We start from the raw sequence: 26,678 nt of genomic DNA, 5'->3' as shown, positions 1-26,678 counted from the left end.
CTGACCTTCTGAGGTGAATCTAATCTTAGGCTCGCTGCATCATTACCTTTTGCAATTAAATTCTTTGCCATTTATAATCATTAGTTGAACCCAGGAAGAGTCTAAAGCCCAACCAATCTACAGGGTTTGGGTAGGTTCTGCTGAAAAGATGACAGTTAATACTTCTGTATACAGGCATTGGGTCAGGTGTGAACTAGAACTCTCATTTGGCTAAATGCAATATGGATTATGCAGAGTGGAATATGCAGAAGACTGCAGCAGGATGAAACAGAGAAATTAAAATATAGATATTTTAATATGTGCCTTGTGTCATCACAAAATAAGGATGCTAAATCTGGGAGGAGCAGAAGTATGTTTCCATTTGCCAGCAAAAGTTTAGCATTATACCTCCAAGAAAACTATTTGAGAGGTATTTTGAATAAATTCGGAGACATTAGAAGTATTCACATTCATTTTGATTTGATTGTTTTCTAAATTACCAACTTTTCCTATTTCCTCTATCAAAAAACTCATAGCATGAAAATTTAAGGTAAATTTTGCCTTTCATCTTCAGGTATTGTAATACTAGACTTTATTTTTTTTCTCTTTGCTGTCAAATATTATTCTTATTTAGAAAGAGTGTTGTGAAATTCCATTAGACAGATGAACCTTTCTTTCTAAGCAGAACCAATCTTTGAAGGATTTCACTTTGAGTACTGAGTAGTGAAATCATTGCTTCATTCACAGAATCACTGTTAGTTGTTTTTTCTCCTCCTCTCTTTTAATACTTGATTCGTCTTCTATTCCATTCTGCAAAGACATAACATGACCCAGAGGTACGTCATCAACTACTAGGAAGAATGTAGATGGAAGTGTGATGGGCAGTGTATTGGCGTTACCTTGTCTTAATGCACTTTACCTTGAATATGGGGAACGGCCATCCACTTATTTTGTTAGAGAGTGTGTGTGTATATGTATGTGTCTCTCTTGTTTTCTTTCTGACCCTCTTAACTGCAAGAAAGAATGGAAAGATGAATTTCTCCCTCAGGGTTGCTTAGGGCCATAAATTTAACTGTAGCCTCTCCCTCTCATTTAACAGGAAAAGAAATCTGTCCCTTTCCCTTTTCAGAACTTTCTTTCTGCTTTTGTTATATGGTGGGATAATGATAATTTGGCTATATCAAATACAGCTGTAAAAGGTTCATTTGCTTTCCCTCCTTAGTTTTTTGGGGGCATAGCTTTCCCCTTAGGAATTGGCTTCTGATTATCTTTCCTTGACAATCTCTCTGAATTTCAATTCCTATTACATTTCTTAATTAGTCCATTCCTTCTAGAAAGTAACTTTTCTGCAAGTTGCAATATTTTCAAATTTGTTACTACATTATTAGTCATAGGCGATAAGAAATACATGAGGTCGTGAATATTATAGTCATAACTTCCAGCTTGTTGCTCTTTTTCATAGAGACTATTTAGAATATGCAATAATACCTGCCTCTTTTTCAAGCCTGTTTTTTTTTTTAATGATTTTCCCTCAACTCTTAGTTTCTTTGTTTATTATTTTGAGGAGAGTGAACGAAGGGTTTTGTTAGTCTACAGACACCTTCATTGTTTCAAATAATGTGACAGTAGTATTTCTTGATTAAAATATTGGTTAGATGTCATCAATCTTCCTCCTATTCTAATCTCATTGCTGTTCGGCATGTTTTCTGCTTCTCCCTTTTTGATACAGTTGATTATATGAGATAGAAAGGCATCAATGTTACCAATTTTGGAATTTTCTTTTCTTTGATCTTTGTTAGTTTGTGTTCACCTTCTGAAACCTGAAGCTGTCTTAGTGTAACTGTTTTTTAAAATAATTTTCTCTAGAAATGGATGCAGGCAAAGTGATACTACTTTCCATTCACGCTCCTTTGGAAGTTTCCAAAGTTTCAGCTGCAGTTGTGTGCACACTACCTACTTCACTACGAATTTTCTACAATAGTTTTTCATCATTTCAACAAGCTAATAAGAAGCTTTGTTGGAGTTGTATTGTTATCCCTGCACTGATGATAGTAAATTTCTCCTGTGTTATTTATTACTGAACTCAAAATTTTCCAGTTCTGTTGCTCTTGCAGTGTTTGAAGGAGGAAGCTAGTTGATGTTCCTGAAACTTCTGTTAGGTGCAGTAAGAAACATTCAGAGGAAATGTTCTTTCTCCCCTTCTTCAAGTACGTATTTTTATCAAAATGATTAGTCAGATTCCTTGTCACTTCTGAATTGTTTAGTAGCATTTAATATATAGGTGATGCTAATTCAGAAAGTAATAAGGACATTATGGTGGAATTTGCCTCAGAAAAGTATCTTGAATAGAGCAGTCCCATCTTGATTCAGATTAAAATAAAATGAATGATTTGGTTCTTGAAGGCTGAAGATGAAGTTTGAGAACTGTTTACTGAAACCACCAGATAAAATCATTAAGTGTTTGAGGCTTTAGACCTCTTCTACATTGCTTCCTCCCTTTGCAAGCCAAATTTGGCTTCGCAACAACAGTGAAAAAAACTATCTAACAGTGGCATTCTAGGCAAGAAGGAAAATTTTGTGAGGTAGTTTCTGAGCCTATAAAAATAACATATCCAAATATAGGAGGATATTAGGAATAAGCATAAGATCCTTGCTGTCCTTTTTTGGTAAGATGAGTGCTGTTTCTCAAGGCAGGAAATACATTCTGGACTTCAGTGGAGAACTTTGTAGGGTGCCTGATGGGAAATAATTGCTGCAGTTGGAGTAAACATGGATTAATTAGCAGTAAGGAGGAACTGGCTAAAGAAAAATGAAAGAGAAACTGTTGGATCAGAAACAGGATAGAAGACCAGTTCCTAAAAGGTAGATGTTGGGACCAATTTTGTTTAATATTCCAATTAACAATAGCATAGAAGTGGGAGTGTAATGGTGAAGATTGCTAATGAGACAAACTTGGAATGCATCATTAGTATTTAGGAATAACAGTATGTTCCGGAGGAAAAACTAGCTGAGGATTGGATTAAGTTTTGTAGTATGAATCAGAAAACCTTGCATTTAAGGAATAAAAATTGATTTTTGTGCAAGATGGAAACTCAGCACTTGGAAATACATAGATTCTTTTACTTAGTTATTCTAAGGATGACTCTGAGCTGTCAGTATGATGAACCTGTTTGAAACATCTCACAATTATTTATCTTTTCAGGAGAGTTAAGAAAACTGGCATGGCATGGTTGCCTACAATGGGAGGAATTGACTCCATGAATTAAAACCACTCTTCTATATTTCTATGTTTCTGCCAATAGCAAGCCAAAACAGCATTCATCCCTTTTTAATGTGGATCTGAAAATAGTCTTTCATCGTATTTGCTACTTTGATTGTTAGGATGTCACCTCCTTGAAAAATCCATGCTAACTCCAGCATGCACAGAATAAGAGTTGCCTACTTCCTGTTGATGAGCGTATGGTTAAAAAGAAAAAAAAATGCTTAAATTATCTCAGTGAGCTTAGTAATCACTACTGTGAGTTAACTTCTGTCAGTTGATGCTCATTAGACATCTAAATATTTTTGGACTTTAATCAGGTAAGATGTCTTCACTACTCCTGTCTTCACTGAGAAGGCAGTCAAAATCAGATTAGCATGTGCAGCCTAAACGTATGAATATTTCATAAACGGAGTCATGGCTTCTTTAGTAGGTCTTGTCTGGAATGTATTTGAATGTCCATCAGAATTTTAATCTTTGGACCTCTCAGGTAAGATATGCGAGTTTCTTGGTATTCACTTTTTTGTGTTTCTTTTGTGATTTATTTTATTTAAAACTCATAGCTGCTGCTATAGAGGTAAGAAGGCTAGAAGTTTTAAAATAAGCATTGAAAAAAACATTCAGAAGTCAAAAGGAGTGTTTTCTCAATCTTTAAGTAAAAATATTTTCAGATTTCTATTAATTTTGATATTTCAAAAAACTTCCAAGTGTTTAAAAAAAAAAAAAAAGACTTAATATGCTTACATATTTCAGATTGTAAAGACTTTTTTTCTTCCAGGAAATCATTTCCTTACAGAAAACTCAAGGTAGTTCTTTATTGCTATGTATTCAGATTTTTGCAGTTGTTGTTAAGCATTTACATAGTAAGAACAGAACATGGAAATTCCTATATAATGATTGATGCTCCTTTATTTATTTATTTAAAATGGGAAAATTCTGAAACTAAGGTATCAGTCTGTGTGCCCATATTACAAACTCTTGCAAGTGGATTGATTTTAATTAACAGACAGAAAAACTTCATGTTCTTAACGTTTTTTTGTTAGCTTTTATTTTCTTGTAAGAACATTGACTGACTGTCACTGTTTGGTAGCCATTTAAATGTATTAATACATGTGGTGGTTACATTAATTTGGTACTTTTTTGTTAACCAGAAAGATATAGTGTGTATATATGAGAATTAATTGAATTAGTTAGAAAATGGTGAATGCTCTAATGCTCTATTTTGTTCTTAGATACTTTTAGTGCTTTATGTCAAAGTCTGTTGGGGGAAAAGTCAACATTCCAAATACAAGAAGTAATATTTATTAGTTTTCAGTCAAACTACCTTAGTGCGTACTTAAGGAAAAAGAAGAGTTGCGTGTTTATTAGACAAACATATAATAATAATAGGTAAACTTATTTATTAGATAAACATAGTATAGTGCAGGAATAGGTTTTCAAAATTAGAATTTTAGAATTAATCCTTTCTCACATTGTTTTTCATAATACATTGCAAGAGGAAAAAAGAACAGCTTTTGGCTCCCCGCCCCCACTTGTTAATTGTTTTCTCAGCTTAAAGGAAAGTTTCAGGCTTTGAGCTGAGCTGGCTGAGTAAAACTAAATGAAGAAAGTTGCTTCTCTGTACAGGAGTATACGTAGTCTCAAAGTAGGACTTGGCATTTCTTATTCCAGGTCCTTTGAGGTTTTTTTCATACCTTTTATTTGTTTTATCTACGTGCATACATGCACATATACTGCTTATTGTCTGCTCTGACAATTTGTCATTGGATAATCCAGAAATAAATGATAGGATTCATTGCTCTCATGTTGGTGCTTTTACCATCTGACCGTGCTACTGGTTCCTAATCATTGTATCTGAAAAAGTTCAGTAATTCTACCATTCTTTTGCTTCACGACATTCAGCTCTAGCTAGGATGCTATGTAGTATATGAATGTAAGAATGATTTTACTGGTCCAAAGCTAGGGTCCATCCAGCCCAAGTATTCTGTTTAAAATAGCGGCCATAGTAGACTCCTAAGGAAGAGTTCAGTGTAGCAAATATATTGGATACTTTCCCCTTAACACTCTCACAGCCTTCAACTCTTTTCAGTTCAAGGATTTTTCTGAGCCTGACTGGGTTTGTCTGTTTAGTAACCCTCAATAGATCTTTCTTCCAGGTATTTTTCTGGCCTTTTCTTCGATGCAAGTAAGCTTTATGCATTCCAGCTTCTTTTGTCAAGAAGTCCTGAGCAGCAGTGCATTGGGTGAAGAACAACTTTTTGTTTACCATTGAATCTGGCTTCTACAAGCTTCATTTGCCGGCTCATAGTTCATGTTTTGGAAGAGAGAATGAACAATTGATTCACTGCTTCTATGCTGCTTGTGATTGTCTAGACAATTACTGCATCTCTGCAGAAGTTAACATACGTTTTAAGGATACTGCCTATCTTTTCCTCCTTCCAATTTGGTCCTTATGAGATCAAAATTTGAAGCACACAAGGTGGCATCTCAGTCCTTACTGATGTTTTGTTAACGTGAGTTGGAGTAATTGATGTTTTCATTTGAATACCTACAAATCAGTCCTTCAAAGCTGGGACAGACTTTTTCATATTTCAGATACTTTGCTTTTGTGAAAACCTTTCCTTCCTTGAGGATAACAACTGTGTACAGTTCTATCCTGATCACATGACATTACTTAAATTTTCTCAGAACCTTTTCTTTTGCTTTCAAGTAGTTGTTCTCATTCAGTTGTATCGTATTATGATATTACCCTTTTTATTGTTGTTCTTATGTCAACAGCTTTAGGCACTGATCCACCAAAGCACTTAAGCACTTATGAACAGTGTTAAATCCAGCTGTAATCTGTTAGCCATTTTAAACTGTTTAGGCTTCATTCATTCCAGGCTTTTTGTTCTAAAGTCAGAGTGTGAGTCCTTGCACAATGCAAGAACAATAGCTAATTCTGTTGTCTAAAATAGACAACAGATCTCTTGCTCTTATTTATTAACTTTTTTCCTTACTAAAAGTCACTTCTACGTGTTTATAAAATATTGACATGACTTATTTTCCTTTTTTAACCAGTGAGTCCCTTACAGCTGTATGTTTTCATTTCCTGGGCAGCACAAGTCCAAATCCTCATGTGAGATTAGTGCCTGAGATATGCTTCTGTCATGCTTTACTTTCCTTCTGTCAACTCTTCTGTCTTTAAAGAAGTGGAAGGAAGAGTTCAAGATAAAAAGAAAGCTCATCTACCTCTTTTTACATTCAGGCATAAATTAAAACTAAGGCTAAATTTTTTTGAACCTGCATTTATGATTCCAAATTACCAGCTTTGTTTCCTATAAATTCATTTCTTGTATCTCAGTAAGTTTCCTTCTGTTCCATAAGCATTTCTTCTTATGTAAGACAATTTTTCCCCTTTAACTGTCTTTTAAGACAGTTCCTTTTTGGCTATAACTTTGGGGGTATGGTTTTATTAACAAAAGTCTCATGAGTTGATTGGGAACTTGGCTGTATGCATATTTGGCCATTCATATGAGAAAAGATATCATGTGGTTCCTACAAGTGCTCGAGGATTGCAGGGGAAGACCGGGATGACTTGGCTGATGTTACATGTATACAGTTCTTCCCGAATGTTATAAAGAAACAGTGCAAGATATTGGTGCTGGTATCACTGCTGTATCTTTCATATGAAAAGAATGAAATGTTTCTTTTTTCCTAATAGTTTACCTGATAAAAGTTGAAATAGAGACACTTCTTAAAGATGCCTAGAGTGCTGGAGAAAACATCATCTACTGCTTACAGGGGCCTTCTGCCCTGAGTTGTATTTTGGGTGTGTGATACCCTCTGTCTCAGGAACAGATTTTGGAAGTGTAAGACATGTATGAAATTATTTTTGTTTGTACTCTTTTACTGTCAGTATTAAGATTTGCTTCCTCCCACACACACCTTTATCTAAGCTTTGTTTGGCCGAGGCTGCCTACTAAAGAAACTTAGTTTAGTTTTTGAGACGATCCACTCAAGTTCTGCATGTTCTCCTTTGCCTGAAATGTAGTATGTGTCAAAAAACAGAACGGTGCAGTTTGTTTTATTACCTTGAGTCCAGTAGATGTGTCCTACATAATATTTTTCTTCATATTAATAACCTGCAAGTTGTAGAAAGGCTTTCAGACATTATTTGTACTTGAGAAAGAATGATACTAGAGGAGTAGGTTTGGACATGGTGTTGTCTCATTCATTACCACGTGAGTGAGATATGACCTTGCATTGCAGGGACTCTTATATTCTTAAGAAGTAGACTCTTCAGAAAGATTTTGGAAAACTTCACATCTTAGGCAGCATAGACTTCAGTGATGGAAGAGTTGTAATTTCTGAATTGCTAATCTACTAAATAAAAAAGATATTCATAGTGGAATTGTAATAATAATAAGTTAGCAAAATACAATAATGGACATGGGTGTTATATACAAATAGATTTAAGCAGTGTCTTGTATTGGTCTTTGGTCTGTATCAACAGCATATTTTTCTGTTGGTGTCAGTTAAATTTTATGCAAGCATTATGTATGTTTAGCCCTTACTTCATCTATCAAAGCTTAGTATTTCTGCTGAGAGTAGTGAGCCTTTTCTTAAAATCTTGCCAGTATGGTTATTTAACAGAATATTCTACGATGTATAAAGAATGGGGAAGAAGAGACAAGTGATCCGAGGAGAACCAATGCTGCAATCTGCTTGTGTGTGAAATGCCTCTCAATGAAACATTTTAAATATGAACTATGTAGAAGCTTTACTTTCGTGCAAGATGACAAAGTATGTCTATCATCTGTCTAGCCACTTGGAAGGTGTATACATTTTAATTCTGTTTAAAATGGAAATATTTGTTTTCTCCTCCCTCCCCCCCCTGATATGAAACAATCAATTTCAGTAAGTGACTAAAAATAAAACTAATTTGCAGTGCCTGCAGTTTTGTTTTTCCCCATGTTCACATGGACTTGGATAACAACTTGCCTTCCAGCTTCAAAAACATGCCGATTATTTTGTAACTCCTTTTTGCTATCTGTATGGAGGTGTAGAGCTGTTTGCTCATGACATACTTCTCTGCGCAAGCCTTGTTTTGGAACTGAAACCTTTTATTCTCCCAGGTTGCAGATTTGTGATCTAGTGCCTGCTAGATGTGCCTGCTAGGCATGTACGTGGTGATTTGATTTCCCCCCCCCCACACACCTCCACCCCTAAAGCTGTAATACAGTACCTTTAATGAAGACTCTGACACTATAAATCTGTTCTTGAGGATGAAAATCAGCATTTTGACATGGAAAAATGCGTACTTTGTGTGTCTCCTAAGACCGTTCATGAAACTAAGTGGGTGTGGTGTTTGTCTTTTTGAGCCAGCTACAAATTTCTGCCATACATCCCCATTGTCTATCTAATATTTCAACAAATGATCTGAAACTGTTTCTTTTTGGTTATGAAGAACCACAGTACTTGTACTTCTGAACGTGTTGCGCTTTATTAAAAAATACTTTACCTTTAAATATTTTGTCCCTATTCTTTTATCCTAGCATTTTGGTAAAATATCATATGTGAAATAGTAGGCCACTGGGCAATTTTTGTTTTCACTACAAGTATTTTCATTTTAGCTTTACATTTAGAAATATCGCTGGCTTTGTTCTATCTTGTTTAGCTCTCCAGTTCTACAGCCTTGGAAGGGAAAGGACAATTAAAATTTACATCTGGACGATGGAGTCCACACCACAACTGTACACAGATTGCAACAGCCAGTGATACTACTGTTCGAGGATGGGATACACGAAGCATGAAGTAATGAAAAATTGCAATCTTTTTCTCAAAAAAGGGAGGGAAAATGCCACTCTCCTGTGGAGATGGATTTTCATTGCTCCTAAAGTTTTTTTGATGATTAGAAATGTGGTAAAGCTATTGCTTATAAATGGAATGGTATGGCTTGCATAGCTGATGTATTCACAATTTAGTAAAAGGTTTTCTCCATTTTTCCAATCAGCTTTAACTCTAACTTGTATATAGAGTTTTGTTGAACTGTGTACTAGTCCCAAGATGATTAGTTTAATACATAGGCGTTACCTGAATGAAGCTGTTCTGTAATTCAACCTGAAAATCAATATTTAAGAACAGTCCTGACTATGCTATGAAATATCTTAATAGCATAGTATTTAAAGGTAACTTTAATTTTTGGAGGTAATTTCTCAGGATAAGTTCACTCTTCATTTTTTGATTTTAACAGCAGTGTACCATATTAAAGATTGTAGCATACTAGTTTCATGTAACTACTGAAGCTATCAAAATCATGACCAAATCAATTAAGGCTTTGTATATACCAAATAAGGTGTCTTACCCCTGCTCAGTTGTGATTTTGATAAGCAAAGGAGTGATGTTGTGCACATCTGTTGCCATGACTACTAAAGTCTGTGCAAGCTTTTTTAAGATACACTTTATCCCCTTAGCACATAGTAATTTATCACTAAACTGAGAAGACAGATGTTTTGTAATAACTTTTGTTGCCTTAAAGGGGAATGACTTTAAATTTAGTTCTATGGTTCCTGCCAGTGCAGGAGTGTAGCAATAAATCCCCACACTTGCCAGCTGTGTGTATTTCTGCCAAAAAGGTTTGTTTAATTTATTAAACAAAAGCTAAAAATACAAATATAGCCATTTAAAAGTCACTTCTTGTATTCCTGTCATTTGGTTTGATAGTGCCATTTTGTTCCGTAAAAGGATATGTAAAAATCTAATTTCATATTTGTGTGTTTATATGTGCCTGTATAAAGACTATTTTAAATGAAGCATACTAGAAAAAAGGTCAAAGGAGAAAGCTTTTCCTTTAAATTGTTTTTTTGTAATGTTTTTGTAATCATCCTATTTTTAGCGTGTAGTATGCAGACTTGAAGATTAAAGCTGTGTTTCTAAGTAGAAAATATTAAATACTATGTTTTTTCTCATATGTCTGTTTAATACTCTGGCCCATTAGAACAAAAGTACGTCATTATTGTATTAAATGAATTCTCGTAGTAACATGTATGAAAGCTGCAAGGAAAATGTAGTTTGGTTAACAGAAACAACCCCCGCCATTCTAATTAGTTTTAAGTGAAGCTCTGATTAGATAGTCCTTGAAATAATTTAAGAGTAGTAGACTATGCCAAAGAGTTGTTTGCAGTGTACTTGAAAAATACATGATAAAAATATGTCTGGTCTGCAATTGCACTTTAACATGTCTAGGATAATGCAACTATCTGATAAGGACTAGTTAGGCTAGAGACAGGAGTTTAAAATCATGGCAGTGTAAGCCACAGCAGTATAAGTAGCAAAAAATGAGGGGAAAGAAACCAAGGACAAAAACCTGCTGTAACAGCAGAGAATAAAAAAGGAGAGACACTAAAGAAGTAGCCAGAAAAGAAGCATGAGAGTGCAATTATGAAAGCTGTAGGATAGGTGGAATACATGATATTGAATGTGGCGAACAAAGGAAGAAAAGAACAGGAGGTTGTGGTAAAGACTCCTAGCTTAGGAAGCAATCATTAGTAAATTTAATCAGAAAAGTGCTTGTAAAGCAGAGAGGACAGAAACTAGGCTGAATGGATTCTGAGAGAGAATTATATCAGGGAAATCTAGACTTCGAGAATACATTTTAAAAAATCTGGAAGAAAAGAACATGAGAAGGTGAAGCAGTAGCTGGAGGAAAGGTTTGTGTGTGCTCTGGCCTTAATATATGACATAAGTGGGAGTTCAATGTAGGAGATATTGCTGTGTTGTCAGATGATAGAGTAGAAGAAAAGAGAACGTTCATATCTGGGAAGGAAAGGGATCTAGTGGTCAGACTAAGTCATTCAAGTTAGGATAAAGGCTTTGATGGTAAGCGCAGCTGAATTTGGAGAGACTGTGGATGGCATGTCTCTTCAGATCCTGACAAATGTCTCCATGAGCAGTGCAACAATGAACAAAGTGAAAGGTACAGTACTGGGGAAGAAATGTTTTCCTGCTGCGAGTGTGCTTGAGATTTTAAAGTTTTCCCATAAAAACATTTCAAGAAATGAAAAGGAAATGTAAAGTTCAGACCCCAGAATAGCTAGTAGGAAGGTGCACCTGGGTGAAATCCTTAATCTCTCTGATTCAAAGAAGAGTCTTGAAGATGGATATCCAGGTGATATCCTCTACCCCAAGTAAGTGCCGTAGTTGCCAGTGTAGTGGTTAGTCTAGGACTGGTGCACTTTGATCTCTCCTTATGGAGCTATTTTGCTTTGTAATAGTAATTAGATATTAACAGCATGACACTTCTCTCTCAGGTCTTGACAAGTGAATCCATGTATGAACCAGGAAGCATAAAGTTTTGGTTTCAGCCAGTCAACGTTTTTTGAAGAAAAATATTTTTCATTAGTAATAATAATAGTGAAAATAGGCTTAACAAGTTCTAGTGAAGTCTGTAGGAGAGTGTCAAATCAAGGCAGAGCTTTGGTAGATACTGGCTTTGAAAATGGACATGGGAGCAAGTACAGCCATTTAATAAAGCTGGTGGCTGAAGGAGGCTGGCTGCTCCTCACAGATTTTTTTTCCTTAGTGAATTGGTGATGTGATAGCAGAAACAAAGGAAGTGAGTTTAAGAGGGGGGAGCTAGTGAGACAAACTGATGGAACATGCATGTTTTGAATAAGGATGCCAGACTGTTAACTAGCACTGCAAACACTTCCTGAAGTGGTCCAGATGGCTGAGTATGAGCATGACTGAGTAGTTTAAGGACCACAGGTAAATTAATGATAAATGCCAGAGCTTAAGAAGGTGGGTTCAAAATAAAGCAATAATAAAAAGCTGTTGTTCATATCTATTGTCTCCCTTGTATCTCAGCTTTTCATATAGGGAGAGCTAGATGTCCTAAATAGAGAATTGGTATAACTGCTTAGATTTGGAGAAGCTGTTTTCTAAAAATAATGGACATTTGATAACAATTGATAGAGAGCTGTGCTAGAGTCATCTGAATCTAATGTTTGCTTTTAGTTCCAAATGATTCCAATACAAACAAGTAAAGAGCAAAGCTTCGAAGCAAGCTGAGAAATCTGTACAAGTCTCTGTTGTTAACATCTGGGATTTCCCTGAACTGTACGCTAGCAATGGGGACTCTAGGTCTGTTGGTGCTACAGGGATTATACAAGTTTTCAGGGAAACAGATTCTTGTCAGTTGAGTGCAGTTAGCTTTTTATAGACCATTTAATTTTTTAATGTGTTTTACAGACAGATATATTGCATAGAAAATGCACATGGACAGCTGGTACGAGACCTAGACTTTAATCCCAATAAACAGTACTACCTGGCTAGCTGTGGAGATGACTGCAAGGTGAAATTCTGGGACACAAGAAATGTCACTGAACCAGTGAAGACACTGGAGGAGCATTCCCACTGGTAGAACAAATTATCTGCATGCTGTTTTGTGGGTGGATGGCTTATGTAATTTATTCAGCTAATTATTTTACTGTTTAGGAACAGGGCAAATTAGCTATGTTTCTGCTATTGTGAATAATCATTTTTCTGTACAGAGGAGTGATTTTAACGTGTGGATGTTTCTTGTGTGATTGCAAATTAAGACTAGAGACCTTGTTAGTCTAGCTGACAAGAAACTTGTTAAAATTGCTGGGAGATAGATACACCTTTGATAAGCACGGCACTGAACTTGCCTCATAGGGACCAGGTGGGATACATCTGTGCTTCCCCAACTTGAGCCTGATCTGCTGCACCTGACACGAGTAGAAAAGCCCTTGAGCTGTTTTGTTTACAGAAGCTGCCCTCTGTCCTTCTATTGTAGGGCGGTGGGGATGCGCAACAGTGCAGCCCCCGCTTTCTTCATGCTCCTTGCATCCCCTAAGCCCGAATATGCAAGTGAGTTGTTTTATTCTCTGAGATAATATTGAGAACCTGTATATACCACTCTAGCCTGTGGCTGGAGCACAGAGAGAATCTTGTCTGACATTTGCAGACTTCTGTGGTTAAGAAAAGATGAGCAGTTCATATTTTATAAAATTTGAGTTGGAGTAATTCTTGCAAAAGAAATCTGGACCCTGAAGCTACTTTGAGTGATATGAAGATGTCAATTAACAGAAGCAGCATTTATACTTTTCTGAGATGATTAAAAGAAAAATAATAAAACAAGGACCATAAGACATTTAGTATTAACTTAATACATAAAATGTAAAAATTGAAGAGAATATAATCCTACTTTTGTTTCAGGGTTTATTTTAACTTTTTACTCTAAGGATGTTGTGAGATTTTGTTTAACAGTTTATTTCTAATCCATATTTTGCTTTGGGGGGATTTTTTATATTTAGAACAACGTATTAAACAATGAACTGATGCATACCCTCAAAGAATAATATCACTGAATGGTGGCTTTTATTTTTGAGGATTTTTTTTCCTCAAAACTTATTTGTTGAATTTTAAAAATACTCTATAGAAAATCAAATGACATCAAAGCTTAAAAGTCAAATGAAGACAGCAAAAGCCAGTCTTTGGAATGAAGCATGTCACTTCTATGAATATTTATCACATTTAAATTGAAGATGAATTTTAGTGCTGTTATTTAAAATCAAGTCATTTAAATAGTATTACCATGTTACCTACCAAGAATAGCCTCCTGTTTTTTTTTGAATTCCTCTTTTAGGGTCTGGAATGTCAGATACAATCATTCGCATGATCAACTGATCCTTACAGGAAGCAGTGATAGCAGAGTTATACTGTCTAACATGGTATCAATTTCTTCTGAACCGTTTGGGCATATGGTAGATGATGATGACCTAAGTGATCAAGAGGACCACCATCAGGAAGAGAAGTATGAAATTTCCTGGGTTTTATGGAGATGTTTATAGTTTGTTGTTTCATTGTAATGGTTAACGTGCTATTCTTTACCAACTAGGATTTTTGTATACAGGCCTTTCAGGTATGTAGTTCTAATTTTTACTTAATTCATTCTTTTTTACTCACTTGTCTCTACTCTTGAGTATAATCCACTCTTTAAAGCTAATTGGTACAGTTACTGTGTCTTCAGTGGTATAAAGGGGATGGTGATGCTGAGGATCAGTCCTAAAGTTGGTTGAATCGGTGAATAGACTCACTCCAAGGGGGATCTGGATCAGGTCAGGCACATGCACCTTTAATCATCCAGGTTACATGAGAGCTGGAAATCTGCTTTTGTGGTTTCTGTATGTTTATCTTTAGAAAACATTCCCACTGTAGTAGTGATCTTCCCTTCAGTACCAGTATATTAAATTTTGTTGATTTCACTCTTGACATTGCTGCCTGCTCTAGAAGCCGGTAACTCGTTAGACCTATCTCAAACAGGACCAAAGTTTGTTTTCGGCTTTCTTGGTAGCGAATAGTGCACATCGCTGCAGGCATTTGTAAGCACCACTCTACTTGGGTATGTGAGGAATTGCACATTTGTGTGTGTATTTTGGGATTATTTTTTTTTTTAAATAAAGACTTAACTAAGTTGGAAAAATAATAATTTCTCCTCTTTCATTTTTTGTGCTTTTAATTTTTTCATAGTGAAATGTGTGATGTTTGTTTTCCTCTTGGTACTTCTGTTTGAATATATATGTGTATGTAAGGAGCTCTGTATGGGATGAGGACTCAGGACACCTGCTTTCTAATTTTGCCACTAGCTGATATGGTGATCTTGAGCAGAGGTACTTTAATTTACCTTTACAAAATGAGCATAATGATACAGAAACTCTTGTAAAATATTTTGAGGCCACCAGGCTTTAATCTGTATTCTTCTGTTCTTTGCAGCTGTGAATATCTATGTGCTCCATGTCTGCACTGAGTGATTGTTTTGTTAAGTTTGCTAGATTATTTTAATACCTACACACAAAAACCCCTGTCCAAAATGAAATAGAATACCTCCAGACCCATTTTTTAATGAAGAAACAGATGAGATGGGTTGAGGAATAAAGAGATTACAAAAAGATCCCTCGGTTACTCAACTGTGTTTGTTAGATGTTTCAGTTAAAAGCAACCTAAACTTTGAGTTTTATATTTGCATTTTTAAGGTTGCTCTTTCACCTTTATTTTATTAATAAAGATGCAGTTTTGCTCCAAATAATTTTGACGTTTTAGCTTCACATAAAGGACTTGGAAATATTTTTTTTTATGTTAGAAAGGAAGGTATCCCACATAGGCATCGTTAATTGTAAGTGTACAAAATGTCTCTATGAGTAGTTGGTGATGTGAGTGCCTGGAAGATCAGATTAGGTGCCTAGAAAGTTGCTTATGTTCTAGAAGTACATACGTACTGCTGATGTACTTAAAGCAGAGCCCTGTAAATATGATCTACCTTTTGGTTCCTTACCCTTGGCTAGATTCTGAAGTTTATTCTGTCCTGGATAGAATAAAAATAGCATTAGTGGAGGGGAGAAAGAGTCTACAGTATCCTATATGTGTATATGGTGGGAATGTATTAAAGTAAGTAACAGAGTATGGGTAAATAGTGCTCTGACAGATGTTGTATAGGAGGTTATCCAGAGTTGTTCTGGATTTCTATTGATTGTAGACTTGTAGGTTGCCTCACTAAAAGACAAGTGATTGTTTCTAGAGTAGGAATTGTTGAAAGCAAGAACATGCAAAGCTATATAACAAGTGTGATCCTCTTTTCCTTTGGCTATGAGATGCGTGTTAACCACAACATGAGTGACTTCCATACTGATGACAGAAAGCCCTCACCTTCCCCCAGAGGCTACAAGACTGCCATCAGTAATGACTACACTTCTTAAAAATCTGCTTTTCAGCTGCTAACCTGTGCTGTATAAAACCTGTGCAAGTGTTAGCCTCTGTAACATTCACTCGGTACTGTGAGATACTTTTTCTTTTTTCTCTCTTTATGAATTTAACATCCACATGAGCTGGAGGGATGTTTCCAAGGTACTCTCCAGCCTTGAACTGTAGCCAGATGAATGTTTGTTTAGCTCCAAGTGCACTAATGAATCTGAGCATAACAGTCAGTGGGAATACTTACTGTTAGTCGACTAGTGCAAAATATTTAGGCTTCTTTCCCTCCTAGAAACCTCTTTGAAAAGCCTGTTTCATCATTCCATGGGTACTGTCTCCTCTGTATAACACAGGCTTTTTGCTTGTGTACATTTTAGACTTTCAAGAAGGTGTTATGTCTTCCTAGGATTACTTTTTACCCTGTTTGGAGAACATCTGGTTTCTTTAATAGCACATAATAATTTAATAGCACAGAAATCATGAGAAAGAAATTCTCTTTTTTAGATGTAACTTGAAATACAATAGGAAGAGGAGGAGTCTGTGCAACTACTGTCTCCAATCAGTTATCCTCAGACTGAATGACCAAATTTCTCTCAAAAGGAGGTTGAAATATCAAGTGGAAAGAAGGAAAAAGTTGTTCTTGCCTCATAGTTTTCCTCTTTTCACAGTATGAATAAAATAAATTACTCCTTGGGTTAAATATAAAAGGAATAGTTTGTACCGGTTGAATCTTTAAGTTCATTTTTCTTAGCAAAAATCCCCATATTTTAAACTATTAACTTGTACTATTCTAAACAGCTAGGACTTTTGAGGTCTTGAGCCTCTTGTTAATTTTTAATATATTAAAATATTTTGGAGTAGATTTTCTAATTTTTAATGTATTTCTTGTCTGGAAACAAGTAATGTATCTGTTTAAACCTGAATTGTGCTACAATGTAGAATTATGTACAAGTCTATGGTCTACCCACACATTTATTCTTGACAGATTTTCTGTGGTAAATGCCTACTTCTTAAGGTTCACAACTTGAAGAAAAATAATTATTTAGAGAGAGGTTTTTTTTTTTTTAAAGTGTATTATTTCTTTGAGCAATGAAGAGACAACACAAGAATGTTGGTGTTTTCTCTTTTTAGTAAGGAATTATTCTTTATTGAGGTTTCTCCTTTGAGTGCTTGCCCATATATGTGTTGATGCCTTGGGAATATGTGTTTTTGTCCTGGAGACCAGAACATATTTGCCTAAGCACTATAGCTAAGATGTTGCACAAGGACCTGTTCCTTGACATAATTGAGTGACAATTGAGTCCTCTCAACTGCTGACTCAGATCAGAGCAGCTTACTTGCTGTCTCTTCCCTGCTTTTTCATTGCTACTGTTGCTTTTCTCCTCAATTATAAAAATGTAAGAGCAGCTATGCTGCATCATGTCAAAGGTCTCCCTGGCCCATATCATGCCTCTCATAGTGGCCAAGAAGAAAGATTATAACAACTTGGAAAGGAGATGAGACTTCCTCTGGGTATGCTTCCAGCCTCTGACTCTTTGCAGCTCAAGAGAGCCTCACTGCCTTCTGAATCCTCTTTGGAGTCTTCTGATTCTTCCTTTTGGGACATTCTTTTTTCACCAGCCGTGTTCATCTCTTTTCACTGTGTTCTTGATTGCTCCAAAACATGCTAGCTGAGCATATACTGGTTTTGTGGAATGCATCTAGGAGAAATATGCCAACTGTATTATGTTCTTGCACTGAATAAGGAAAGGTTTCAGCACTTTCTCTTAGAGAAGCCTAAAGCCTCTGTAGTCTTAAAAAAATAAATAAATAAAAATCCAGGTTTCCACAGAGGGGAGGTACAGGAGGTATGGGGCCGGAGAAGAGCTATGGCATATTCTGGTCAAGTCTCTGCTCTGGATTATTTAATGCATGCTTCAAATGGAGAAAAAAAAGTTGTTGAAAAATGGGAAATAAAACACTGTACTCCTAGCTTAATATCTAGCAGCTTATGCTAGAGATATAAAAAATTGTACAAAACACACGAAAATGGATGGAACAGATGAAGTGAGTATATGGGGTGCATTTAGATTTCATCCCCAAAACAAAGCTGATGTGTGGACAGAATGGGAACCTGGACAAAAAAAAGGACGGCTTTTCAGTCCTTGGTTTGAACTTAGTGTTTGAAACACAGGGTGTTGCACTTTCATGGGAGCAACCTGTTAAAGCAAGATTCTCCTTGGCCTCTCTTTCATTAATGGTTTCACACCCTGGTGTTGTATGGGCTTCCTTCCTGCAACGCTGGACTTACCTTAATTCTACAGCTCCTTGACGGTGTTAGTAAGTCCTGTTTTAGACATCTTCAGAGCGCTGAGAACTCTGCCTTTCTTTGAAGGGAGGTGTTGACTCTTCCATATTCTTTCATCACCCTTTGATCATCCAAATTTTTTATGTCAGTGAATGAGTATATTTGGTCTTATTAAATGAGTCTGCCAATTGTTTTTGCTCTACATTGCTATTTCCAACAAAAAGAACAAACACTACAAGATTCCTGCAGTTTAGTATGATCATCTTTGCTCATCAATTTGGGTTTATTTTCTTTAGTTATTGCAATATATTTATTTGCTATATAGGTTTGAATTTTTAACTATGTAGCACTTTGGTATGCTGATAATGCATGGAATGAGAAGACCATCTGCTACTTTAGCTGTGGCAACCCCAAGGTAAATGCTGCATCTCAAGTAGTGGTTTCTTTCTGCATGACTTCTGTGGCTGGAATTTCCTGGCAAAGCTGAATTGATGATGGAGGACTTACTTTTTAAGGGAAAAAAGCCTTTCTGTGCCCATACCAATGAAGGGATTTATATTATCACTAGCATTTTGGGTTCTAAACCCTGAGAAGGAAGCCATCCTTAAGCTTTGATTTTACAGAATGGGCTACCTGCTCCCCTAGCTCTCTTTGGGGTTGATCACTTAAGAAGTCTGCTCTGTTGTCCCTGGCACAACTGATGATTCAGGCCCTTATTCTGCCTTCTCCCTTATGCTACATTTCTTTTTAAAGATAAGGATAAGCTTAGAACCTATCTTTGTTATCTGCTGAAGACTGTACCAGAAATTCACATTAGGAAATAAATTTATCGGTATTTCTTTGGAAGTCCTATGCTTTTAGGGATATTTCTGTCTTTCTCACAATAGATGTTAGCTGCACTGTCCTTTTATATGAACAGGGCAAGATCTAAGATCTAAGGATTTCTTCCTGTTTTGCCTTTAAAGCTGAGAGATGTCTGGTCCTCTCAGTACAGAGTATTTTGTTGAGGTAGTGAAATTTTACATGAGATTTCAAGTGTAGAAACATCTTCAGCAATTGGGATGCACCAGAGGGAAAATGGTGCCTGGCCTCTCTGTAGAAAGAGCTTTCATTCCAAACTCTATCTAAAGGAGGTGGTGGTTAATACTTTTTGTGACAGACGTGTGGTTTGGGGCTGTTTGAATAGTAAATAATATGGTTTCATTGTAATGTGTATGAATTCTGTGGTCTAACATAACTCGTGTATACACATCCGTGACTTCAGGAGAACAGACTTTGCCAGCACTAATACATTGAAAAGTATTTGCCAAACAGTCTTGATAAGGCAGGCTTCCAGGGTATTTTCACACAGCTGCTAATAGTGTTAATTTTGATGATAGCTTTATTGTGGTATTTATGTCTCAGAGAAATTTAGAAATCACAGGATTACACTATAGAATCACCCAACAGACTCAATTAATTAAAACAGCTTAAATTGCTGTGTTGGAGAATACCAGTGTTTTGGGCTTTACTGGTAGGATGTCTTAGAAGCTCAGCCAAATCCAGGGAAGCAGCAGTTTCCAGTTCCTAGAGTATTTTGCCTTTAAAGGCTATGTAGTTTTTCCCTAATATTTTTTATTTACTCAGCTCAGCAGATATACCCTCCTTAATTTATATTGCCTATTAGGACAACTTTGAAAACCTGCTATATTAAAATACGTATCTCCTGTATTTAAAGATGGTTTTCTTCCTGGAGAAGTTGCTCAGAGGGCTAGATTTTTTGTGTGAAAAAAATGATAATGCTTATAATAGTATGAATAGCTAATTATTGTATATATAAATTGTGCTCCAGTATAAAAATCTTTGAATTTTGTCTTTCTTAATAGAGGAAAAGAAATAGTGTGTTACCTGAGCTTACCAGCAATAAAGTCTTGCAATTGCTAAGTTCTGTCCTGCAGCTAAAGGGAAAGGGCCTCCACAGGACTTGTCTTAGAATCCAATGATATATGTTTAGTCTTCGGGTTTTATTTTGAACGCTGCAATACATGTTGCTGCTCTACTGAATCCGATCTATTTTGTAGTAATTTTTAGATTAAGGAGGACTTAACTTTGAATGTGATAAAGAATTAATGATTTTTTGGTGACTCTGAAAAAATGTATTTTATTGAACATTGTGATGACAAAACAGAATTGCAAGCACTGCAAACTTAAGTGGTTGTTAGCATGAGCAGTAATTGGAAATAACAGCTCTCTACATGAAAACAATTATCCAAGGCTTAACAGGCTTCTCTCTGCAGTCTGTAACACAATTAACCTCAAAGTTATCTAGTAAAATGAAAGCTCTTCTCCTTTCACATGAGAAGCTGGTAGGGGTCGTGCTATATGAGTAAGACTACAAAGAGAAAGAAGTCCAATTTCAGCTCAGTCTGACACAAGTCTTAAATTTACGGAGGACGTAGATAGAGATTACACATCCATAGTAAGAATACTGTGCGTACTTGTCCATCTAAGAGGCTGCTGCCTTGTCAATTGATGCTATACAAGAACATATATAAAGGAAGAGAAGGGCAGTTTAGTCTGTCCAGAAAAAGTCCTTTAAATAATACAGGAGAACCAGAAACTAAAGAAACTTTAAGGGGCAGGGAGATTTAGGACAAGGAAGAAGATAGCTTACCAAGCTTGCCAGGCCTAACAAGTGATTAACAAGTATGCTTATCATCAAAATATAGTCTAGCCAGACTGCTATATCAAGGAATCAATAGGCCAAGCACCTACACTTGTGGTACACTAAATTAGTCAAAGCATAGCAACTACATTTTTACATCTATAACCAGCAGATTATACGTAAAAACAAATATCTGTGTTTTGGCAGCAACCTGAGTTATACATATTAAAGTAGGATGGAGGAAAGTTCACCCCCATCCACCGGTACTCTTCCTGTTTCTGAACCTCCCTAACTGGGACAGAATTTAAGGTCCTGAGCTCTCCTCCCTTTCCTAAAAACTGCCCAAGATCTGCCAGCTTTATCCCAGCATCTAGTCCACTTTGAATTCACGGAGAGTAAGTAGTTAAAATTTCAGTCCTGGGACACAGAAACTGAACAGTTATAAGCGTCCTGGATTCATGGAGAAATAAAAATAAAAAATCCTCAGCCTGTTCTTAAATTACCAACCCCCTCCCCCCACACCCAAAATGCAGATATGCAGCTGAGGTGTTTTCTTGGAAGTCTCTGAGTGTGAGATAAATGATCTGTCCCTGAGATTCCTGTGGTGAGAAAGCAAAAAAACAAAAACAAAACAAAACAAAAAAAACCCAACCAACCAAAAGACTACCCCCAACCTTGTCCCTTCTGTGTTTTTTTTTTTTTTAACAATCTTTCAGATACATGAATTGAATTATGCTTTTTATTGGGTTTACTACCCATTATGTAATTTAAAGGCTAATTTATTTTCATTCAGGGTGTTTGTAGAGGATGCTCATGGACAAAAGATGATCTTTTGGAATTTCTGTATTGTTCCTGAGACCATGTAATTCTAGGATTATTTTTCCCCTCCTGATTATCTTGTATAATATCTGCTTCTTTATCAAAGTGATCCCTTAGCATAAAAGATTTTCTTAGATTCTCAATAAATGTCGCAAGGCTATGCCTCTCTTATACACAAATAATTTATAAAAAATGTTATCATAGATCTGGACCTGAACTCATGTGGCCTGAAGAACTGCATGGATAGCTTTCTTTTTTGGAAAGGCACAAAATTACTTTCATCCCCAAGGAGAAATTCAGTGTATAGACAATAATAAGCGAGGATTAAAAATTGTAGTAGTAAACAGAAATGCCAAACAGTAGTTCACCTACTAATGCAAGCTTCTTTCCTGAACACTCATTCCCCTATGATTTCTATAAATTAAATTAGATGAACTATATTATTTAAATGAAACACCAGAACAACTCTAGACAGAAACTAAACAGAAAACAGCATAATCTAGAAGCTCTGTCCTTGTTTATCCAACCTTTGGTTAACCGAGACTCCTGGTTAACTGAAAGTCGGTCATGTCCCCTGACGGTAGTGTGCACCATGCGTTACTCCCTCCTTATCCAGGGAGACATTTGAAACCTTTAGAAAATGGAGTTCTGGATAAGTGGGTGAGCACTGCGTGGAGCACATTGCTGTCTGGGGACATGACCAACTTTCACTTAACCAGGCATGTCAGTTAACAGGGAGTTAGAAAAACACCTTGCAGGAGACGAAGCGTGTGTGTGTTTATTAGCTCTCTGCTGTTAGATGGTTTGTATCAAAGTACATATTCGGAAGAACTACAAAATAATCCTGCTCTTCGTAATTATCTAGAGGCTGTATGTTGTTTGTGCTATGACCTTTTTTTGTTAGCTGACCTTAAATATAGCATAAGTAAATGATAATAGTCCTTGAAACTAAATATGAGAAGCTATTCTGCAGTATTAGACTGCTTCTGGTTTATTCATTAAATTCAATTTAGTTTTAATTGTGATGTTAGGTTCACAGCTGGTTAGACTGGCTAGGTGGACCAGCAATATCCTGCAAGCCATTCAAATTTAATACCATATATGCGTTTTGTGGTTGTAGAGGTGCATGCTTTCATCTTTTAGAGAACAGTGGTAGAGGGCAAAGACTGCCAATAACAACTCATTTCTGTAACAGCAGAATCTGCTTTAGTGACTGAGTAACGTTCATAAGGTTCGGTGTCCTTGCTTCCTGTTGGGAGGATTGCAGCTGCAGCGCAAGTCCATTTTGGGGAGGTAGGGGACTGCTTCTCAGAGACTGTCAGGCAGGAATGATCCTCTCTGGGTGAGAGAGAGCTCTGAGGTCATCCTCTGAAAACTCACCTGCCCTGTAGCTACAGAATAATGTACTGCAGGGTTACCCTCTAACTGGAGGGATCGGCTCTGGGAGCGGAGCAAGGAAGGGGAGCTCTCAGCTAGCAGAAGGCAATCAGTCTGCAGGCTGTGGAATTTAGAGAATAGCCTTCATCTCTTTTTAAATATTTGCAATACAAAAGAGAATCTGTCTTTCCCTCGTGAGGTTAACAACCAGGAACTTGAGTGGTGAGAGGTAGTGAGAGGCGAGGTATACAGCAATAGATGAGAATCAGGGGAATGGATACAGCTCTGGGAATGGGACAGAAAGATGGGAAGGTGTTCAGAGTGGTGCCTCCACCTCCCTTATGTTACTCTAGAGATAACGGATCGAGGACTGCAGCACTCCCTTGGAGATGCTGCCTTGTTAAGGACTGCAACCTCTGACCCATCTACTCTTGTCTAATAAGATTATATATTCTTTTAAGAATTCAATTAACAACAAAAAAAAAAAGCTGGGGAATGGAGCAGGGTGAGAGAAAAGCTGTTGAGAAAAATGTGTGTTTAAGTGCATTTAGATCCAACCCCTGTACTTTAAGTTGCTTTAGAGGGAGACGTGTAGTATATTGCTTCTGTGAGACCTGAAACTGTACTGAAATTGAGAATAACAGATAATTTGTTGCAGCAAATGAAATCTTTAACATTGACTTGACTCTGCCATGTTATCTAAAACATAAATGCGTGCACATATCAGGTGTTGAATGATGCTTCCTTGGAGCCCACCATAGCATTCTTATACTTTAAAAAGGAGCTTGCATAGCTATCTATGTTTGACACTTAACCTTTTCAATCAGGTGTGTTCACAAATCCTTACTTTTTTTTTTTAATTTTAGGAGTAAAGAACCCCTTCAGGACAGTATAATAGCTACCTACGAAGAACATGAAGATAGTGTATATGCAGTTGAATGGTCATCAGCAGACCCATGGCTATTTGCCTCTTTAAGTTATGATGGGAGACTTGTTATTAACAGGGTTCCCAGAGCTCTTAAATATCACATACTGTTATAATTTGTTTGGATTATGGTGGAGTTATTGTCTTGATGTACATAATTGGTAGGTATTGTTCAGTTTTTCAGGATTTTTTTTGGTTGTTATTAAGTGTAAATGTTAAAATTTTGTTAAGAATATATCTGTACTAATACAGAAACTTATGTTTCAGGCTTTGTATTTTGTATTTGCCTTGGAAAATGTGATAAATTTTCTTAAGGCTGTGCTAGTTAGAAATTTTTTTTTTTTATAATCACTTTGCAATTGTGAGTTATAATGTTTCTGAATATATTCGGCACTTTCCTATACTATTGATTTATTTCTTCAGCTTTATTCTAATGTAGTGAATTACAGAGATGTTATCATTATGCCAATATAAAGCTGGGAGAAGGTAGGGTTCATGTAGCTGAAGTGATCTACCCATTTACAAGAATAATGTTCTATCTTCTTTCTTTTCGATGTAAGTAGCCTTCTGTTCTTAGCGAGGGCCACATTCTGTTAAGTATTCTGGCTCATTCTTTAATGACTAGAAATACAATTGGGAATGGTCTGAAAGGCTTTCTTAATTCACTCCAGTATTTTAAACAATTTTTCTCCCATTTTGCCTGTCTAACAAGAAATGTTAATCATGAAGGTGAAACCTTCAAAATATATTTTTAATTTAAGCCTTATAGGAGTAGCAACAACACACCATCCTGTAATTTGCAAATTAAATGCATTTTGTGCTGTATGTTGTTATTGGAAACAATATTTCTCTTTATCAAACTCTCTTATATATTCTCCTGTAATGTATTAGAGCATGTTCATAGAATTTGGTTGCCTGTATTATATTTTGAGAGCCCCTGGAGCTACACCATTGTTAACCTGAAAAATCTCTTTAATAGTTGTAAGTAATCTCTTTCTTGTCTTTGGCTCTGTGCCATTCTGCAGTATGCCTACATGATGTAATGGGTTTTCAACTAAGCACAAAACATGTTTTGCTATAACCTTCTCTTTGCAATACCTGACCTAGGCATCAGTGGCTATTCTGTTACAAATACTGGGAATAGACAGATGTTGCCATGCAGGAGAATGCACAGAAAACTTGAAATGTAGATGGAAGGCAAGTAAAATAGGGCTGTGCATCCTGCCCCCCGCCCAGCATAGTTTGGTGTTAAGATAACAGTTCTGCTGCCTGCTCTCTGTGTGCTGAGACCCAACACAGCTGTAATTATGCCCCGTTGCCTTTTCATCGCTATTATTTCCAGTTAACTTCAGAACTCGGGTATGCAAAACAATGTCAGTTATGGTAGCGTTATGTAAGACTACTCCGAAGAAATGCCAAGAACATGGGATGGAAAGATTGATACCAACATCCTGCTATGAGTCCTGCTGTTGCTATAGTAACTGTTGGTGTTACTGTTGAGGGACCGCTTGCTACTAACCTTTGCTTGTCCTTACCACTATCTAGATCGAAACATGTCCAAATGTGACTTGTTGTGAATACACAGCTGCTTGTATGGGAACAAACTTTGAGAGCATAACTGACTGCTGTAGGCCGAAGTGTCCAGAAAAGATGAAAGTTGAATTCCATTCTTGGCTTATGAAAGAGCTTATTTGGAAGAATTCATAGAAGTGAAATAATGCAATTAAGCCACATGTATTATTGTTTGTGTTACAGTGATGCCTGTCTGCTCCAGAGGGAATGCTTCTGTTGGAAAGTCTGATGGTCTGATTGTCTGTGTTAAGATTTTAAACTTTGCTATTTCAAATTGTCTCAATTTGCAACTGGGCATGAGCTATTCACCTGTATATTATAAGAAAAAATACATTTCCAAATCAGTCCTGCTTCAGCCGTCTGAATTTCAAAATCCTTGACTGGGATGTACTTTACAAGTGGAGCTTTCAATCTTCAGACAAAACCACTTCTTTTTTTTCCCCATGCAAAAAATCCTGCAGTGTATCATTAGTATGCAGCAGAATACTTTAAAACTTTGTTCACATTAGCAATAAAGGTCTAATGAAATGTTATTGTCTCTTAATGTATATGGCTCACAGTGTGAAGGTGACAGGAAATTACGTAACCATATGTGGTGCTTGGTTTTACATGTAATAAAATGTGGGACGGATTTGGGGGTAATCTTAAGGTACTGCATTTCCTTTAGTATTGTAACTTTATACAAGCTGGAAAGCTCTATCTGTAAACAAATAATAATGATGTATTTTTCTTTTATTTTAGTATTGTCCGCCTTTTGGTAACTGCTTATAATATCACATTATAAGGGGAGAAGATAAGGGATAAACTATGGGAAAGAAGGGAGTAGCAGGTCAAATTTGAATGAAATGTGTTACAGTAGAAGCAAGAAAGCAGGCAGGGTCAAATTTTAATCATTTTTAGCTATCTTGAAAGCGGAGTCTGAGTTACATGTTCAGCCCTCACAGCAATATGAAAATGACTTTCGTAAAGGGAAAGCTTTGACAAGGTTTCACCTCAAGCTGTTAGAGAAAGAAAGCTGCTCTAGGATAGGAGGAAAGGTCCTCAGATGGATAAACAATTGGTA

General features: G+C 36.4%; 1 protein-coding gene across 2 annotated transcripts in view; it reads left to right on the top strand.

The window, feature by feature from the left end:
• The window catches only part of EIPR1 (EARP complex and GARP complex interacting protein 1), a 94,597-nt gene extending 68,247 nt beyond the window's left edge, over positions 1-26,350 (top strand). For both annotated transcript variants that reach the window (XM_067294260.1, XM_013952958.2), the window contains 4 exons: positions 8,898-9,034; positions 12,470-12,637; positions 13,890-14,057; positions 23,985-26,350. In XM_067294260.1, the coding sequence (XP_067150361.1) occupies positions 8,898-9,034; positions 12,470-12,637; positions 13,890-14,057; positions 23,985-24,159 (648 nt within the window). In that variant the 3' untranslated portion in view covers positions 24,160-26,350. The remainder of the gene's footprint in view (positions 1-8,897; positions 9,035-12,469; positions 12,638-13,889; positions 14,058-23,984) is intronic.
• Positions 26,351-26,678: the final 328 nt, after the last annotated feature.

The sequence above is a fragment of the Apteryx mantelli genome, chromosome 3 (assembly GCF_036417845.1).
Source record: "Apteryx mantelli isolate bAptMan1 chromosome 3, bAptMan1.hap1, whole genome shotgun sequence".
Classification (NCBI taxonomy): Eukaryota; Metazoa; Chordata; class Aves; order Apterygiformes; family Apterygidae; genus Apteryx; species Apteryx mantelli.
Note: the sequence above shows the minus strand (reverse complement) of the source record. Positions and strands in the feature narration are given on the sequence as shown.